This window comes from Natator depressus, chromosome 1, assembly GCF_965152275.1.
Source record: "Natator depressus isolate rNatDep1 chromosome 1, rNatDep2.hap1, whole genome shotgun sequence".
NCBI lineage: Eukaryota > Metazoa > Chordata > Testudines > Cheloniidae > Natator > Natator depressus.
The window spans coordinates 50,219,006-50,239,412 of NC_134234.1; the positions used below are offsets into that span (position 1 = coordinate 50,219,006).

The 20,407-nt window shown below is 45.1% G+C and overlaps 1 protein-coding gene across 6 annotated transcripts in view; it reads left to right on the top strand.

The window, feature by feature from the left end:
• The window catches only part of NBEA (neurobeachin), an 844,329-nt gene that overhangs the window by 196,556 nt on the left and 627,366 nt on the right, over positions 1-20,407 (top strand). For 5 of the 6 annotated variants that reach the window (XM_074959554.1, XM_074959563.1, XM_074959572.1 and 2 more), the window contains exon 7: positions 20,089-20,208. The exons of the other annotated variant lie outside the window; for it this stretch is intronic. In XM_074959554.1, coding sequence (XP_074815655.1) covers positions 20,089-20,208 — 120 coding nt within the window. The remainder of the gene's footprint in view (positions 1-20,088; positions 20,209-20,407) is intronic. 6 annotated transcript variants of the gene reach the window in all.

Below are 20,407 nucleotides of genomic sequence, written 5' to 3' on the forward strand. Positions count from 1 at the left end.
AAAATTATCAGCTTCTGAAACGCTGGTAGGAGCAGGAACAGCTCCCATGTTCCATTCCATCTTCCATTGCCTCAGCTCCCTCTAGGACCTTGTCAGTTATTTTCTAGCCATAGCCTATATAGGAACTCCCCGCAAGAGCTCCGTACTGAACATTCTTCTTTGAGAGCTGTCCCCGTGGGTGCTCCACTCTAGGTGTTGGTGCATCCCTGTGCCTTTGCTCTGAGGTTTTTACAGGAGTACTCGTATGGGTCGCGCATGTGCAGAGCTTGCCCCCTGCTCTGAGTGTACCTTAATAGTACATGTGCACGACTGGTCTCCTCAGTTCCTTCTCTGCCGTCCCTGGCCTGAGACAGAGCTCAGCAGACTTGTTAGAAAACTTTTTCTCCCTTGTTACTCTTACCCTTTTAGATAGTTAGTTACCAATAGTATTAGTTATTAGTGTTACCAGTAGTGTTAGTTTCTCTCTCTCAAAAAAATAAAAAATAAAATTCTCTTAGTTCCTGTCAGTGCAGCCACTTTCAACATGCTGGCTCCCCAGGCTTTAAGCACTGCTCTAATTGTAAGGATGCCATCCCTCTGTCAATGGCCATTCAAAATGCATAAAATGTTTGTGGGAGTCCCCCATCCCCCCAAAATGTGCCCACTGCAACAAACTTAAGTCTAGGGCACGAAAGGACAGGGAGTTGAGGCTAAAGCTGCTCCTGCTGCAAAAATCCTTAGGGTCCGCTTCAGACCCAGGCACTGATTCTGGCTCCGCTCCATGCCACAGTCCCCCCACCTCTAAGAAGATGAAGAAAACTTCAAAAAACCATCACCTTCTGTCACCTGCGAAGCGAACTTCGTGGGAGAAGGCTTCTCACGGCAGGTCTACTGCCTCCCTCCCAGAGCTTCCCCAGCTGAACAGTTTTTTGAGGCTCTGGGCGCAACCTGCCTGCAGCTGTGGTGGTAGCGCACTGCTCCGGTGCCGAGGCTTCAGGCTTCCAGTTGCCTGCCTCTCAGATGGCACCTTTTGGCACTGCGGTGGAAGCGGTGCCGACACATGCAGCCGTGCCTGACCCCCAACAGGCTATCACCGCTCTCCCGTCACCGACACCCGCTGAGCTGGCCGGCAGCCAAACAACTTTAGAGAACACCGGTGTAGAGGAACTTTTCGTTGCAGCAGATTCCTCTTGCACAGCCCTCACCACACAGAGGCGCTTCAGCACTGCAGTTTACACAGTCAAGTGACCTGCTTGTCACCCATTCTGCAGTTACCCTTAATGAATGCCTACTTCTTGACAAATGCTCGGGCAGGGTCCGAACAGCCTTCCTCCAGTGAGGAGGAAGCTGGTCTCCAGGAGGATTTTTCACCATATGAAGAGTTTCGTCCTCAGACCTCAGTTAATACAGGTCATAGAAACATCACCTTGTCCTACTCTCAGGATCCTGCCCCGTGGTGTGTAAACCCGTGGATGTACCACAGTGGCAATATTGGCCCCGTGGGCATCCTATCCTCGAGACCACACTCGCTATGCCACCTCAACCAGGCCCGACACTGGCCCGGCACCACAAGCTCACGAACCTGCCACTGGTGCCAGTCACCAGACAGCACCATCACAAGTGCAGAATCGGGCACAACCTGTCTCTAACCCAGTAGACCCAGTTGTTACGCCTGACGAAGCCCTGCTTCCTCCTCCCCCGTCATCTTCAGATGACTTTTCAAAATTTCAAGACCTTTTCAAAAGAGGCCAGTAAATTAAGAATCAATCTGGAGGAGGTTCCTGAACAGCAGCATGAGTTAATGGACATCCTGCAGCTGCTGCCTTCTTCCAGGGTTGCATTGCTGATCAACCCAGCCCTTCTGGAACCTGCCAAAGCCGTCTGGCAGACTCCTGCTGCAAGCTTACCTACCCGCAAACAAGCGGACCACAAGTACTTCATCCCTTCCAAGGGCTCTGAATTTCTTTTCACTCATCCAGCACCTAATTCGCTGGTAGTTGGCGCAGTCAACCAAAAGAACAAGCACTACTATCCCCGCTCCACCCCAGCCGATAAAGACAGTAAATGTTTAGATCTGCTTGGACGTAAAGTATACGCATCTTCCACCCTACAATTTTGAATTGCTTATTTTACGGCCGTTCTGGCAAAATGTGATCACAAAAATTACAACAAATTCATGGACTTTATTGAGGACATTCCAGAAGCAAAGAAACAACAATTCATTGCTTTAGTCTCTGAGGGACAAATCATATCACGTACCGCTCTTCAAGCAGCCCTCGATGCGGCCAGTACTGCAGCAAGATCCACCGCTACGTCAGTAGTCATGCACCGAGGTTCGTGGCTCTCTTCCTCTTCATTTCCTCGAGAGGGGTCCAGACTACTATTGAAGACCTTCCATTCAACAGCGACAAACTGTTTGTCTCCACAGTGAACGATGTCCTTCGTTCAATGAAGGATTCAAGGGCAACTCTCCAGTCCTTAGGAATACAAACCCCTACGACCAGAAGGTGACAATATAGATACCAACCTTACCAATGTCCACACTACCCCACATATACCCAGCACTTGCAGAGATCACACGACCAACAACAGCAACAACACCAGAGACCCAGCCAGATACCAGCGTCGCCGCCCCAATTCTGCGGTAGTTCTTAACCCCCTCCGAATAACAAGCAGATTTTGAAGCCTTGGTCGAGGGTTTTGAAAACAATTTTCCCACTTCAGCGCTTATACTACCTGTCCCTACTTTTGGACACCGCCTACAACCATTCTTCCCTCAATGGTACAACATTACCACTGACAAGTGGGTTTTAGAGGTCATCACACTTGGCTATTCCATCCCCTTCCTATCCATGCCTCCTACCCACCCACCCTCCCCGTCCCTCTTCAGGGACACCTCTCATGAGCAACTGCTCCCGCAAGAAGTACATCATCTCCTTGGGAGCAGTGGAGCTTGTGCCCGAAAGACACAGAGGGAAGGGGTTTTACTCCATGATTTCTTAACAGAAAAGAAAATCGGGGGATGGCAACCGATTCTGGACCTCAGGCGGCTCAACAATTTTATCAAGAAAAAGTTCAAAATGGTTACTGTCGCCACCATAATCCCAGTGCTGTAGCAGGGTGATTTGTTTTCAGCCCTCGACCTACAGGACGCTTATTTTCATGTGACAATACATCCAGCCCACAGACACTTCCTTCATTTCACCCTCAGCTCAACATATTTTCAATACAGGATACTACTCTTCGGCCTATCCGCTGCCCTCCGTGTTTTTTCCGAGCTCCTGGCTGTAGTTACTGCCCACCTCAGGAAGAAAGGAGTCATAATATTTCCTTACCTAGATGACTGCCTCCTCAAAGCCTTAATGCTCAACGAAGTGCTTTGATTCACGCAACTCACCATCGATAGTTTCCTATCCCTTGGCCTACAAATAAACAACGACAAATCCACATTAATTCCTACCCAGCACCTGGAGTTCATCGGAGCACACCTCAATTCCCGGATGGGAATAGCATCTCTCCTGTCCTATTGCTTCAACACCATAAAGCAGCTGGCAACATAACTTCTCAACAGTCCTCGAGTCACCGCTCGAGACTATTTACAACTACTAGGTCACATGGCCTCGTGTACTTTTGTGGTCAAAAATGCCCGACTCTACATGAGGTGCTTCCAAGCTTAGTTGGCCATGGTTTACAGACCCAATGTGCATTCCCTAAAAAATACCTTTCCATACCCCTATCCATACCTTTCCAAGTCAAGGACTGTCTCCTATGGTGGACGGTTGCCTCCAACCTCTTCCCTGGAGTCCCCTTTCTCCAGGAGGCTCCATCCATCATAATGACTTATGACGCATCCCCTGGGTGGGGTGCTCACACATTACATCACACAGCCCAGGGGCTATGGTCTCCAACGGAAACCTCCATGCACATAAACGTCCTGGAACTTCGTGCTATGAGCAATGTCTGCCGTCACTTCCTCCCATTAATCCGGAACCAACATGTACGGATAATGACAGACAACGTTGCCTGCATGTTCTGTGTAAACAGGTAGGGAGGAGCTTGCTCTCATTCGCTGTGCACAGAAGCTATGAAACTGGTGCCTTGCGAACAATATCTGGATATCAGCTGCCTACCTTCCCGGGGCTATGAATACCACAGCGGACGAATTAAGCAGACGCTTTCCATGGGAACATAAATGGGAGATAAACTAAACGATCATCATCAACATATTCTGCATTTGGGGCTACCCAACCATAGACCTCTTCGCAACTGCGGAAAACAGGGAAGTGCCCCGAATTTTGCTCCAGAGCAGGACTGGGCAAACACTCCCTGGGAGATGCATTTATAATTCTGTGGCACCAGAACTTACTCTATGCTTTTCCCCCGATCCCGATTCTCAACAGAGTTCTGACAAATATGCGAACAGATCGTGCCAAGGTGATCCTGATTGCTCCAGCATGGCCCAGACAACTATGGTTCCCATTCCTCACCAGGATGTCAACTCGACCACCAACCTCATTGCCTCTCATTCCAAACCTCCTATTGCAGCAACACTGCCGATTTCTCCACCCCAACCTGTCCATGCTTCATCTCAAAGCTTGGTTCCGACATGGTTCTCCCAAAACGAACTAGCAAGCTCTGACGAAGTTCAGAGTGCTCCTACATAGCACAATACAGTCTACTTGCACCACCTGTTTCCAAAAGTGGAAAAGATTTACACAATGATGCTCAACTAAACAACTGCTTCCTATGTCTCCACCTCTTCCTCTTATATTCAACTACATGTTAGACCTCAAACAATCTGGCCTTTCTTTTCGCTCCATCAAAGTCCACCTAGCTGCTACAACATCTTTCCACGATAAAATTGACAGTACCTCTGTGTTTGCTCATCTGATCACTCAATGTTTTCTCACAGATTCATAGATACTAAGGTCAGAAGGGACCATTATGATCATCTAGTCCGACCTCCTGCACAACGCAGGCCACAGAATCTCACCCACCCACTCCTGCGAAAAACCTCTCACCTATGTCTGAGCTATTGAAGTCCTCAAATCGTGGTTTAAAGACTTCAAGGAGCCGAGAATCCTCCAGCAAGTGACCCGTGCCCCATGCTACAGAGGAAGGCGAAAAACCTCCAGGGCCTCTTCCAATCTGCCCTGGAGGAAAATTCCTTCCCGACCCCAAATATGGCGATCAGCTAAACCCTGAGCATATGGGCAAGATTCACCAGCCAGATACCGAGGAAAGAATTTTTTATAGTAACTCAGATCCCACCCCATCTAACATCCCATCACAGGCCACTGGACCTATTTACCATGAATATTTAAAGATCAATTAATTACCAAAATTGTTATCCCATCATACCAAAGGATTTCAATCCCTATACCCAGATGTTAGACCTCCTACTGCTCCACGGGACCTTCACTTAGTATTATCTTGCTTAACTCAACAACCATTTGAACCCCTAGTCACTTGCTCCCTCTTACACCTTTCTATGAAAACAGCATTCTTAGTGGCAATCACTTCTGCCAGACAGGCAGGAGAAATAGCAGCTCTCATGGCAGACCCACCATATACCCTATTTTTTAAGGACAAAGTTACCCTTCAGTTACACCCCAAATTTCTTCCAAAGGCCCATTCATCATTCCACATCAATGAACCAATACACCTGCCGACCTTCTTTCCTAAACCACATGCAAACTCTCTTGAATCCACAATGCATACCCTAGACTTATTCAGGGCTTTGTCCTATTTGCATAGAACCAAGCCCTTTAGGAATTCTTCTAGATTCTTTGTCTCCGTCGCAGAGCGATCCAGGGGGACACCTATTTTGACCCAGAGACTTTCAAAATGGATTTCTGACTGTATCCAACTCTGTTATCAGATACAGAAAGTTATGCCTCCAGCAGACATCAGAACTCACTCCACTAGATCGATGGCTACCTCAGTGGCTTTTCTAAGCAAAGTTCCCCTGACTGACATCTGTAAAGCAGCCACTTGGTCTGCTGAACGCACTTTTGCTAAGCACTATGCCCTTACTCAGGGCCCCCTCTCGGATACACGATTAGGCAGAGCTATTTTATCTACTGCATTTCTACCCAATGCGAAGTCCCTATGTCCTTGAGATACACTGCTTTTAAGTCACCTGGAGTGGAGCACCCACAGGTACAGCTCTCGAAGAGGAAGAGGAGGTTACTCACCCTGTGCAGTAACTGACATTCTTCGAGATGAGTGTCCCTGTGGATGCTCCACTACCCACCCTCCTCCCCTCTACTTCAGAGTTGGGGTAGTCTCCGTTGTAGAGAAGGAACTGAGGAGACCGGTCACGCACGCATACTATTAAGGTACACTCGGAGCAGGGGTGTGGGGGGGCAAGCTTTGCACGTGCGCAACTGGTACAAGTACTGCTGTAAAAATTTCTGAACGAAGGCGCAGGGACGCACCAACACCTGGAGTGGAGCACCCACCGGGACACTCATTTCGAAGTTACTTCAGTTACTGCACAGGGTGAGTAACCTCCTCTTGTCTACTGCAACTCCAGTACTTGTTTTTGAGACTCTTTACGTTTACTTTGACAGCTCAGTTACATTTTCCTTTGGTCTCTCCCTCTATTATGAGTTCCTCTCTCCCCAGCACCTTTTTCATTACAAATTTAGCACTGGCTTCAGCACAGAGCATATGCTGTGTTTCTGGCAGTGCTGTCAGATTGATGCCATTTTGATGCTATGGTGTACATTTAGGTGTAGTGGTAACCTGAAGCAAATTCAGAGTCATTAGCATATCCATAACATCTGCTGCACAAACAGGTGAAGCTACGTAAAGGCACTTTCACCAGATCTCGACTTCTGTGTAAGTAACAAGGTTAAGGTCAGGCTTCCTCCTAGAGTCTAAAAGTGCTTGAGTCTACATTTGTGGCAACAGAGCTACTCCTGTTAGTGCTTTACTGCTTGTATTTGTTGACATCAGATCACCAGTGTATGCATGCTCTTAGGTCAACCTGTTGGTAATTAGAGACCTATCTTTTTTTAAATCCTCTCCCGATTTTGAACAGTCTTTTCTCATGGGACAAGAAAATTGTTCTTTGATGAATGAGAATTAGACTGTGTTTATGCTTGGATTCTTTTGGAACGTTACAATTTGGGCCAGCTGTTGAAGGAGCACTTATATTCATAGAATCATAGAATATCAGGGTTGGAAGGGACCCCAGAAGGTCATCTAGTCCAATCCCCAATGTGCCCTAATGAGCCTTTTTTGTCACCTAAGTTCTGCCTGAAGTTGATACTGTCCCCCCCTCAATGCATCTATGATCTATAGCAGGGGTTCTCAAACTTCATTGCACTGTGACCCCCTTCTGACAATAAAAATTACTACATGACCCCAGGAGGCGGGACCGAAGCCTGAGCAAGCCCAAGCCCCGTGCCTGTAGTCTGAGTCCCAATGTGCAGGGCTGAAACCCTCAGGCTTTGGCCTTGGGTGGTGGGGCTCGGGCTTCAGGCCTGGGCTCCAGCAAGTCTAAGGTAGCCCAGGCGACCCCATTAAAATGGAGTTGTGACCCACTTTGGAGTCCTGATCCACAATTTGAGAACAATTTGATCTATAGAACAGAGATTACTGGGCATATAAACTGTCAGAACAGTTCCCTATATACTGTGCAACTACATCATGTGAAGCAGGAGCAGCATAGCAGATAGAGCACCCAGAGGAAGTCAGAAAGCTTCTTCACTGCTTCTCTGCCCTTACAATTGAGACCCAAGACTGTGTGGTTTTGAATCACAGAAGTCTCTTAATGCACTCTTGTAAACTGTGCTTTTTGGTATGAAGAGTATATACAATCTATACTGATTGTAGTGTGGAGTACCAAAGTTTGAAATGGCTGTATGTTTCTCAGTTTCAATATCGGGATGGCAGCTCGCCAATGTATGTTGCTTGCTGTGCCACACCTTGAAACAGGGCCTTGATTTGTGTGACAGTGGGCCATAAGGCTTGAGAGGCCTTGGCAGGGTAGAAAATGACAAGAACTTGAATCTAGAATAGTGGTTTTTCAGCCAGTGACTGGCTCCAAGTCATCCAGTGACCCTCAGCAAAACCTAGCTAATGGTTTTGTAGTGGCATCTCTCCCCTCCACTGAAAATCCATTCATTGGTAATCAACCTCTTGTCTTTGTTCAAAAGTGACATTCCTGCACCCCCACTCCCAATGCAAGTCTGTTGGTCTGTTAGCCAATTTCCTGCTGCCGTTCCACCACCACAATAGGGGGATGGACCTGGCAGAAACTTCACAGGGTGATACCTCTCTTTGTCCACCATTGCCTCTAGCCAATCATTGTTTTTGGGTGCAGGTCATATGCCATCTCACACTAAAATAGAAAAGATCTGGCAGGTTGTTTATTCATTCTCCCTATGAGTGTTGCATTCTCTCTCTTATATATTGTACTTTTATTAGAATTTTGCCCTGTCTAGGTTTAAGTATGCCAAATGTTTGGGCTCCCAATGCTTCCTTTGGGAAATTATTCTACAGAGTAATAGATCTCTCTTGTCATTCAGCCTAAAATTTTCTTTTCCTTAACTTTAATCCAAGGCTCCTGGTTATACCCTCTCTTATGATGATTCCTCTTCCTCCTTAGTGTTTCTATCCCTTAAATATTTGTAGATGGTTATCACATCTCTCCTTTTTTAACCTCTCAAACAGAGGGGCCCATTTCTTAAGCCAGATCTTCCCCATGATTCCACCCCACTAACCAGTCCTGTTCCCATACCTGCCTTGCAGCCATTCGAGATTTCCATGAAGACTGAGCCCTGGTCTACACTAAGACTTTAGGTCGAATTTAGCAGTGTTAAATCGATGTAAACCTGCACCCGTCCACACGATGAAGCCCTTTTTTTCGACTTAAAGGGCTCTTTAAAAATTGATTGCCTTACTCCACCCCTGACAAGTGGATTAGCACTTAAGTCGGCCTTGCCGGGTCGATTGGGTTGGGGTTCTGTGGACACAATTCGACGGTATTGGCCTCCGGGAGCTATCCCAGAGTGCTCCATTGTGACCGCTCTGGACAGCACTCTCAACTCAGATGCACTGGCCAGGTAGACAGGAAAAGAACCGCGAACTCTTGAATCTCATTTCCTGTTTGGCCAGCGTGGCAAGCTGCAGGTGACATGCAGCGCTTATCAGCAGAGGTGACCATGATGGAGTCCCAGAAGCGCAAAAGAGCTCCAGCATGGACCGAACGGGAGGTACGGGATCTGATCGCTGTATGGGGAGAGGAATCCGTGCTATCAGAACTCCGTTCCAGTTTTCGAAATGCCAAAACCTTTGTCAAAATCTTCCAGGGCTCTAAGGACAGAGGCCATAACAGGGATCCGAAGCAGTGCCACATGAAACTTAAGGAGCTGAGGCAAGCCTACCAGAAAACCAGAGAGGTGAACGGCCGCTCCGGGTCAGAGCCCCAAACATGCCGCTTCTATGATGAGCTGCATGCCATTTTAGGGGGTTCAGCCACCACTACCCCAGCCGTGTTGTTTGACTCCTTCAATGGAGATGGAGGCAACACGGAAGCAGGTTTTGGGGACGACGACGACGATGATGATGATGATGATGATGAGGTTGTAGATAGCTCACAGCAAGCGGAGAAACCGGTTTTCCCGACAGCCAGGAACTGTTTCTCACCCTGGACCTGGAGCCAGTACCCCCCCGAACCCACCCAAGGCTGCCTCCCGGACCCGCCAGGCGGAGAAGGGACCTCTGGTGAGTGTACCTTTTAAAATACTATACATGGTTTAAAAGCAAGCAAGTGAAAGGATTAATTTGCCCTGGCATTCACGGCTCTCCTGGATGTACTCCCAAAGCCTTTGCAAAAGGTTTCTGGGGAGGGCAGCCTTATTGCGTCCTCCATGGTAGGACACTTTACCACTCCAGGCCAGTAACACGTACTTGGGAATCATTGTAGAACAAAGCATTGCAGTGTATGTTTGCTGGCGTTCAAACAACATCCGTTCTTTATCTCTGAGTTTATCCTCAGGAGAGTGAGATATCATTCATGGTCACCTGGTTGTAATAGGGTGCTTTTCTTCAGGGGACACTCAGAGGTGCCCGTTCCTGCTGGGCTGTTTGCCTGTAGCTGAACAGAAATGTTCCCTGCTGTTAGCCACGGGGAGGGGGGAGGGTTGAGGGGGTAGCCACACGGTGGGGGGAGGCAAAATGCGACCTTGTAACGAAAGCACATGTGCTATGTATGTAATGTTAACAGCAAGGTTTACCCTGAAAGTGTGTAGCCATTGTTTTATAAAATGTGTTTTAAATACCACTGTCCCTTTTTTTCTCCACCAGCTGCATGTGTTTCAATGATCACAGGATCTTCTCCTTCCCAGAGGCTAGTGAAGATTAGAAAGAAAAAAAACGCACTCGTGATGAAATGTTCTCTGAGCTTATTCTGTCCTCCCACACTGACAGAGCACAGACAAATGCGTGGAGGCAAATAATGTCAGAGTGCAGGAAAGCACAAAATGACCGGGAGGAGAGGTGGCGGGCTGAAGAGAGTAAGTGGCGGGCTGAAGAGAGTAAGTGGCGGGCTGAAGACAGGGCTGAAGCTCGAATGTGGCCGCAGCGTGATGAGAGGAGGCAGGATTCAATGCTGAGGCTGCTGGAGGATCAAACCAATATGCTCCAGTGTATGGTTGAACTGCAGCAAAGGCAGCTCGAGCACAGACTGCCGCTACAGCCCCTGTGTAACCAACCACCCTCCTCCCCAAGTTCCATAGCCTCCTCACCCAGACGCCCAAGAACGCGGTGGGGGGGCCTCTGGCCAACCAGCTACTCCACCACAGAGGATTGCCCAAAAAACAGAAGGCTGGCATTCAATAAATTTTAAAGTTGTAAACTTTTAAAGTGCTGTGTGGCATTTTCCTTCCCTCCTCCACCACCCCCCTAGGCTACCTAGGTAGTCATCCCCCTATTTGTGTGATGAATGAATAAAGAATGCATGAATGTGAAGCAACAATGACTTTATTGCCTCTGCAAGCAGTGATCGAAGGGAGGAGGGGAGGGTGGTTAGCTTACAGGGAAGTAGAGTGAACCAAGGGGCAGGGGTTTTCATCAAGGAGAAACAAAGAGAACTTTCACACCGTAGCCTGTCCAGTCATGAAACTGGTTCTCAAAGCTTCTCTGATGCGTACCGTGCTCTCCTGTGCTCTTCTAACCGCCCTGGTGTCTGGGTGCATGTAACCAGCAGCCAGGCGATTTGCCTCAACCTCCCACCCCGCCTTAAACGTCTCCCCCTTACTCTCACAGATATTGTGGAGCACACAGCAAGCAGTAATAACAGTGGGAATATTGGTTTCGCTGAGGTCTAAGCAAGTCAGTAAACTGCGCCAGCACGCTTTTAAACGTCCAAATGCACATTCTACCACCATTCCTCACTTGCTCAGCCTGTAGTTGAACAGCTCCTGACTACTGTCCAGGCTGCCTGTGCACGGCTTCATGAACCATGGCATTAAGGGGCAGGCTGGGTCCCCAAGGATAACTATAGGCATTTCAACATCCCTAACAGTTATTTTCTAGTCTGGGAATAAAGTCCCTTCTTGAAGCTTTTGAAACAGACCAGAGTTCCTGAAGATGCGAGCGTCATGCACCTTTCCTGGCCATCCCACCTTGATGTTGGTGAAACATCCCTTGTGATCCACCAGTGCTTGCAGCACTATTGAAAAGTACCCCTTGCGGTTTATGTACTCGTCGGCTTGGTGCTCCGGTGCCAAGATAGGGATATGGGTTCCGTCTATGGCCCCACCACAGTTAGGGAATCCCATTGCAGCAAAGCCATCCACTATAACCTGCACATTTCCCAGGGTCACTACCCTTGATATCAGTAGATCTTTGATTGCATTGGCTGATTGCATCACAGCAGCCCCCACAGTAGATTTGCCCACTCCAAATTGATTCCCAACTGACCAGTAGCTGTCTGGCGTTGCAAGCTTCCACAGGGCTATCGCCACTCGCTTCTCAACTGTGAGGGCTGCTCTCATCTTGGTATTCATGTGCTTCAGGGCAGGGGAAAGCAAGTCACGAAGTTCCGTGAAAGTGCCCTTACGCATGCGCAAGTTTCGCAGCCACTGGGAATCGTCCCAGACCTACAACACTATGCGGTCCCACCAGTCTGTGCTTGTTTCCCGAGCCCAGAATCGGCGTTCCACCGCATGAACCTGCCCCATTAGCACCATGGTGCATGCATTGGCAGGGCCCATGCTTTCAGAGAAATCTGTGTCCATGTCCTGATCACTCACATGACCGTGCTGACGTTGCTTCCTCGCCCGGTATCGCTCTGCCAGGTTCTGGTGCTGCATATACTGCTGGATAATGTGTGTGGTGTTTAATGTGCTCCTAATTGCCAAAGTGAGCTGAGCAGCCTCCATGCTTGCCTTGGTATGGCGTCCGCACAGAAAAAAGGCGCGGAATGATTGTCTGCCATCCCTCTGATGGAGGGAGGGGCGACTGATGACATGGCTTACAGGGTTGGCTTACAGGGAATTAAAATAAAAAAGGGGGGTGGCTTTACATCAAGGAGTATTTCAGGCAGGACTTCACGGAGGGGTTCCAATAAGAAATGGTGCACCTAAGTAATTTTTCTTATTGGAACAGGCTAGATTTACCTTGCTGCACCTTCTCTGTGAGTGACTGCAGTGTGACCTAGAGGAACGAGGTCCCCTAGACGGGGCGGGGGGGGGGAAGGGGGGAGCAAATGAGTACAAACAAATCTGGTCTATTTCTTGTTTTGAGCCACTCCATCTCTTTTCTGCATCTTTGGCTGGCAGCAGACGGTGCAGAAGGACTGCCAGCCATCCTCATCTTTTGCCTGCGCGGCAGAAGATGGTACAATAGGACTGCTAGCAATCCGTATCGCCTGCCTGCTCACCATAAGATGGTTCAATAGGACTGACTGCAGGACTAAAGAGAATGACCTGGTCAAGTCACTTCTAATGTAGTCCCTGCACCCATGTCTGCCCAGGCGCTCCTGGCCGACGTGGCCAGGAGCACCTAGGACATGACGATGATGGCTACCAGTCCTATTGTACCGTCTGCTGCCACAAGGCAATGGGTTGCTACTGCTGTGTAGCAATGCAGTACCACGTCTGCCAGCACCCAGGAGACATACAGTGACGGTTACCTGAGCGGGCTGCATGCTTGCAGTGGTATGGCGTCTGCACAGGTAACTCAAGAAAAAAGGCGCGAAATGATTGTCGTCGGCTGCTTTCACGGAGGGAGGGAGGGAGGGAACGGGGGCCTGACGATATGTGCCCAGAACCACCCGCGACAATGTTTTAGTCCCATCAGGCATTGGGATCTCAACCCAGAATTCCAATGAGCAGTGGAGACTGCAGGAACTGTGGGATAGCTACCCACATTTTAACACTCTGGAAGTCAATGCTTGCCTCGGTACTGTGGAAGCACTCCGCCGAGTTAATGCACTTAGAGCATTTTCTGTGGGGGGACACACACTCGAATATATAAAAACGATTTCTAAAAAAAGACTTTTATAAATTCGACCTAATTTCGTAGTGTAGACATACCCTCAGCTGCTGGATCTGGAGCCTGAACTGCGCTTTGTTCAGAGTTACGAGCATTTCAGTGTTACAGACAACCTCCATTCCCTAGGTGTCCATAACTCTGAGGTTCTACTGTATATGCAGTGTGGCTTAATTAGTTTAGCTCTCGAACCCTTACTACTGCTTTTCTTGAGGTTTAAGATTAACTGTGTAATACTATTTGTATTAAATATAACTCTTCATGCTAAAGTTCTTGTTTCTTTGAAAGAAAAAATGTCCATGCTCAATAATATTTAAATTGTCCCTACTGGAGTTTGTTTACATACATACTTTTCATAGGCAGAGAAGGCAAGCAATGCTGCTGTTGTATGATTGGGAGATGTTTTTCTGCAAATTGTGGTGTTTCTTTGTGAGCCCATAGGCTTATTGTGATGGCTGTATCTTCACAACAGAAAAAGTTAGAACATATATTTTAAATGAAAGCTTTGTTTTGAAGCTATAATAGAATGCAACAAAATTTTCTGGGACACTAGAGGAATTGCAGGATTTACTGGTTTTGATTTTTTTATTATTATGCGTTTGTAATTTTATCCTGTTCCTGATTTTAAGGTAGCATGGTCAAAACATTTTGCACTCTGTTTCAGACATTTTCAATTTCCCTCAGGCAGATTGTTCTATCAGTATCCCCCATCCCTGCAGAATTCAGCTCAGGTAGGGTAGGAGTCTCTGACTAGGTCTACAAAGCTATGTTGAAACAATAATTGGTGTGAAGTCACAGAGGGGCAAGATTCTAATTAGTCTGCTAAATGTTAACAGATATCCACTGATGCGTGCTTAGTTTTCACTTGCCCATAACTTATTTAAAATCTTTCTCTCTTGCAAGCAAATAGATTGCACTAATCCTCATTGAGGACTGATTTTTGCTATCAAGAGGGAAAAAACCCCAACAAAATCAGCATGCGGATAGAATTTTGTTTGAAGTGTTTTTTCTTTCCTTGTCAAAATGAATTTCCACTGAACACATTTTACTTAAACTTTTTGTTAATTAAAAAAACAAAACAAAACAAAAACCAAGCACCTTTGAGCAGAGCAAGAGAGAGGAAGGAAAACTTGCTTGCAATTTTTTTTATAAATTCACATGATTTTAATACATACTGTTGCACAGTCTTTTCCATAGCAGGAGTTATCACCATTCACTCTAGAATCCACAATGGCTGCTCTGTAGTACTTGATCTATTTAATTTATTGTATGTCCACATTTACTGCTCCAGTGGAATATGAGCGCTTCCAACAGATGTAGGAGGAAAAACAGTTAAATGTGGCCCATAAATAGGATTACTAAAATTCCATCAATTTTAGGATTATATATCAAACACTTAAATTGGTAAGCAGGGCATTCAGCATGTAATTGATTTTAAACTTAATATTTCTTCATTTCAAATAATCCTTTTTCATTCAAAAGAATTCAGTTGTGACATACAAACTATATGTTCAAGAATCAGGACACCTACCACTTAAATGCAGCCACTTATGAGAGAGGAAAGAATTTAACAGTGCATAGCAACATTACAGTTTAAAACAGAAAGTGAATGATAATTTTATATTAAAAAGAAAGAAAGAGAGACTTTCTAGTTTAAACAGTAGGGGGGAATGAAGCTATGCAGAAGGTTATTACCCAAGTTGAAAATTGGCCAGGATGTGTAGCATTTATTACCCCCTCTCTTATATACAGTGTGATTGGGTGTTTAATGGTCACAATTGATCAGGCTTGCACATTTATATTTTATTGAAAAGACTGCACCACTTAGCTCATTAAGATAAATGTGAAATTATCCAAACTTGTCTATGCAGCCTGAAGGGAGCAAACTTGTTCCATGTTTAATTATTTATTTATTTTTAACTTCAAGAAGAAAAAAGCCTAAAGAACAATCTGGGAACTGCTGCCTATGAAATTCTGGACTGAATCCATGAGTGCTAGCTTATGGCGCATGAGAAGCCCAGGACTGAATTTTTTCATACCTAGAAGCATAAAGAAAAAAACTTAGACAAAACTTTCACCACTCAGACAAGACTTTAAGATATAGGTAAATTAGACGCCTGTTAGGCACATTCAGATTAGACAACTTTTGCAAGTCCTCCTTGAAACACATTCAGAAACTTATGACAAATTAAAATGATCTTATTTGTTTTTGTATGACCAGAAATTGAATGTTAACACATCTTGCAAGCACTTACTAATCATCGTTAACTACAGTTTGTAGTTACGTGGTCATGGAGGTAGAAGTGAGACTTTTAATGAAGAGTAACCCTTCCAGTCAGTTAAGCATTGTTTTATAGTTTGAGAGAGAATTCTATCTAAATTTACTGTTTGGGAAGGGATGTTTTAACTACAACAAAGGAACTAGGGATGTGGGGAGACAAGTCATGCTTCGCCCATGAAGCTTCCGCCCTCTTTCCCCATTGTCTTAGAGAAAGTAGTGCTTAATAAAAAGCACTTGTTGAGTTCAAACAGATATAAAGGGGGAGCCTGCATGGGAAACAATTTTTCCTCAATGTATTTTTTAATGTGGTCAATATTATCAACTAGCTTCTGGAATTTTAAAATTAACTATTAATGTCCTTAAAAATACTATACTCAAATCATTTACTTCATAATATGTGTACTATTTTGTATTTTGTCTTCACGGTCTGGCACTTGGATGCCTTATAAGCATCCTATAAATGGATTAAATTAATAATACTGTTTCTGGATTGTAGACATTTACTGTAGTTATTGATCTGTGGCCAAGTCTGAAAAATACCCTAATATAAATGATCGTAAAGAAATTTGGCAGAGGCTTAGAGATGCAATTAGACCAAACACATTGGAATTACTTATCTAGGATATTAAAAGATTGTCTTTAGAGTTGAGACACTGACTCATTCAGCAGAAAATCATCCACTGGGTATTATGTAAATCAAAAGGTTAGCAGCTGGTGTGATGATCCACTGAAAACCATGAAATTAGGTCAACCTAGAAAAGCCCATATTGCATAGGTACATAATGTAATTGTTCCAAAGTATGCCCAGTAATACAATTTTCTTTATTAGCTTTTATACTAATATTTTCAGCTTTATCATTCTAGGCCACCTTTTAAGGCTGGATCTGAAAAAAAACCCCAAAAAACCTGAACATGTTTCTCCATATTGATCAAGTATCAGAAAATAGTTTTTCAAGACTTTTACTAGAAAGGAAGTAAACTTTGAGTTGGCTGGAATTAGAAAAAAATCCTGCATTTCTACATCAGCAGAGAGAATCTTGGATGGGCATATCATCCAGAATGGGAAAGAAGGGAACATTTAAGGAACCTTACAGTTTAGGGCTTGTCTTCATTACAGTGCTAGCCTGAGGTATAACACAAGTGTTGCTTCTAACCTGATTCTGTCCACACACCAAAACGTCTGGTTAAGGTGGTGCTTTAACCTGGAGCTAGCTGGCCTGTCAGAAGGTGTTGGTTGAAGTTCAAGCGCTATTGATGCTACTCAGGCTAGTTACGTAGTGGGGGATACAACTACATTGTGCTGCTAATCTGATAGTGTGCAGCTCGAGTGTTTTGCAGTGTGGCCATTCTCACTTGAACTAAGCTAATTCAAGAGGAGTTAGCTCAAGTGTAGATAGCTCGAGTTAACTCTTCAATGAAGATATGCTGTTAGATACAAGAGAACTTCAAATATATGAACACCAGAGTTCTGGACTTACCAGTCAACTGGACACCCTCTGAACCGGAAGTAATTGGGCAGCAGCAGAGATGCACGCATGCATGCACCCACATGCACACACATACTTTACTGCCTTGGAAATGTAGCCCTGGGGCTCAGGGCTTCAGCCGGGGGGAAGGGAGGGTTAGGACTGCAGCCTCAAGGTGAAGGGGGGGTGTCAGGGCTTCTGACCCTTTGGAGCACCAGGGCTCAGGGCTTTAGATCTGGAGGAGGTGCTGGGGTTCGGGGCTTCAGCCCTGTGGCTCTGTTCCCAGCTTCTCAGCCCCGTGGGGGGGCGCAGGGGCTCGGGACTTTAGCTATGACGGGAGTACTGGTTTCAGCCGCAGCGCTCCCTTTGCCACCCCGTAGCTAGAGCCCCGCACCCCCCCAGATCAAAAGCTCTAGTGCTCCCGAGGGTCAGAAGCTCTGACTCCCAGTCCTCGCTCCCCAATGGCTGAAGTCCGTAATGTCTTGTTCGGAGTTACGGACAACCTCCATTCCCGAGGTGTCTAACTCTGAGGTTCTACTATACCAATAATAGTTATTCTGCCCTTGACAAGTTTTTATTCATTCTGAAGCCTTTTGCTAACCAGGCTAAACCTCATGGGATACATATCTTATTTTTAGGACCGTACCAAATTCACGGTCATGAAAAACATGTCTCAGACTGTAAAATCAGACTTCCCCTGTGAAATCTAGCTATTGGAGGGGTGGGGAAGGGGGATGTCTGAGCCAGGACCTCCTACGGTTCACCGGGCTCCAGCTGCTATCCACCAGGCTGGGGAGGGAAGGGACTTCCTCTTCTCCTGTACGGCTGCTCTTGGGGGGAAGATCAGACCCACCTTCAGGTACCTCCCCCAGCTGCAGGAAGCTCTGTGACTGCTACCAGCTCTGAAAGCTCCCAGTGGCATGGGGGAGATCAGACCCACCTTCATCCCTGGGAATCTCCCCCAGTTTCAGGAAGCTCTGCGACTCTGAAGGCAGCACAGAAGTGAGGGTGGTAATCCTGCAACCACCCTACATTAGCTTTGTGACCGTCCTGATCCCCTTTTGGGTTGGCACTCCCACAGTTAAAACACTGACATTTCAGATGTAAACATCTGAAAACATAAAATTGACCAATTTTAAAACACTCTGGCCATGAAATTGATTAAAATGGATTACAAATTTGGTAGGGCCCCACTTATTTTCATAAAAAGAAAAGGAGTACTTGTGGCACCTTGGAGACTAACAAATTTATTTGAGCATAAGCTTTGGTGAGCTACAGCTCACTGTAGCTCACCAAAGCTTATGCTCAAATAAATTTGTTAGTCTCTAAGGTGCCACAAGTACTCCTTTTCTTTTTGCGAATACCGACTAACACAGCTGTTACTCTGAAACTTATTTTCATGTGGAAAGGGATGCAGTGCTTAAACGTTCCTGTAGCATACCATTTTACTCATAAAAGTAAAGGAGGAGGATTATCACTGAACAAGAGCTATCAGAGAAGACAAGTTATCTTGATAGTTAACACCCATAAGCTCAATCAATGGCACTTGATAGAAATACGAAATATTGTTCTAAGTAAGATGGGATCACTTAATACAGTAGTGGAACATTTGTCCCTGAAACACCAGAATCTTGGCACTAATACCGTGTATAAAGTTAGCTGATGAAGGGTACAAAACCGCTCCCTTCCCAGATAGTGCTGAACCATTTGTAGGTGAAGTTAAAGTCAACATTTGCAAAATAAGCAGTAATTTTACAAAAAACAACTACTACTACTTCAGTATGGATTGACCTTTGGTATCAGAACTGCTTGATCTCTCTTCTAGTCAATGCTTACTCATTTAGTGAATACATTTTTAATCCAGGTCAATCTGGAAAAGACATGCAATACTTCCCAAAACATGGAGTGTTACTTTCAAGTCAGGCCAACTCTAACCAATTGACTGTTATCTGTGTCTGCATTGTTAAAACAAATTAAGCAAACAAAAAGTTTACTAGGAGATGATTTACAAACTGAAGAGCTGAAGTTTAAATTCTATTCCAGATGTCTGGTTTTATTTTTATTCTGAAGGACCAATTTAGAGGATTTTTAAATGTGTATACTAAAACTTGTTTACCATGGACTCTCAGGTATGAGTTGCTGAGTAACCTGTTTCAGAGACTTCTGTAGTAGCTACTCCTTTAGGTTGACAGATATCAAAATAATTGTCAATGGATAATTATCATTGAATGGTGGGCTGTTTCCAGTAATATTCCACAGAGATTGGTTCTAGTCCCAGTGCTATTCAATATTTTCTTCAGTGATCTGGAACATAAAATCACTGCTGATAAAAATTAGTGGATGACTACACACATATTGGCCACGTGATTAGTAATTCTGAGAACTAGGTAGTCACACAGAGTAATCAGGATGTCCGGCCAGGTGGGGCCAATTCAAACAATATGTTTTAATACAGTATTCAACATGATATGCTTTATTATTAAATGGTCTTTAGACATGCAGATCTTATAAAATAAAAGGATATTATAGCTAAGCTTAACACTTAATTTTCTTTATCTGAACCTCCTTGTTCATGTTTTGTGTGCAGAACAAAAGTTAAATTGTACTTTCAAAAAACACATTTCTTCTACAGTGATTATATGTACTATTTTTGGACTTGATTCTGCAAAGATATCCAAGTGGGCAGGCACTTAAGCCCATGTGGAGTCTTACTGATTTAAAATGACTCTTTGGAGATGCAAGGATTCCTACTCCTACATTACTTTACAGGATTGGAGTCAAACGTGATATGTTGATTGTTAGCATTTAATAATAATGCTGTATAACATTAATATATTTTCAAATTATTTTTAGTGGTACATGATCAGCATTGTGCACATCTACAATCGTTGGAGAAACAGTGAAATTCGGTGTTACGTTAATGGTCAACTGGTATCCTATGGTGATATGGCTTGGCATGTTAACACGAACGATGTAAGAGATTTTTCTTTCCTTCTTTTTAGTGACTGTTTTCTATCCTCTTAAGTGCATGCATAGAACCATAATTCATTTGTACATTCCTATTTGGTTAAAAAAATAGGATTGTATAAATATCAGGCATGTTTATTTCCTTAAAATGTTTTTTTTTTAATTTAAAAAAAATCAAGAATTGGATTATACTCGAGTTATATAT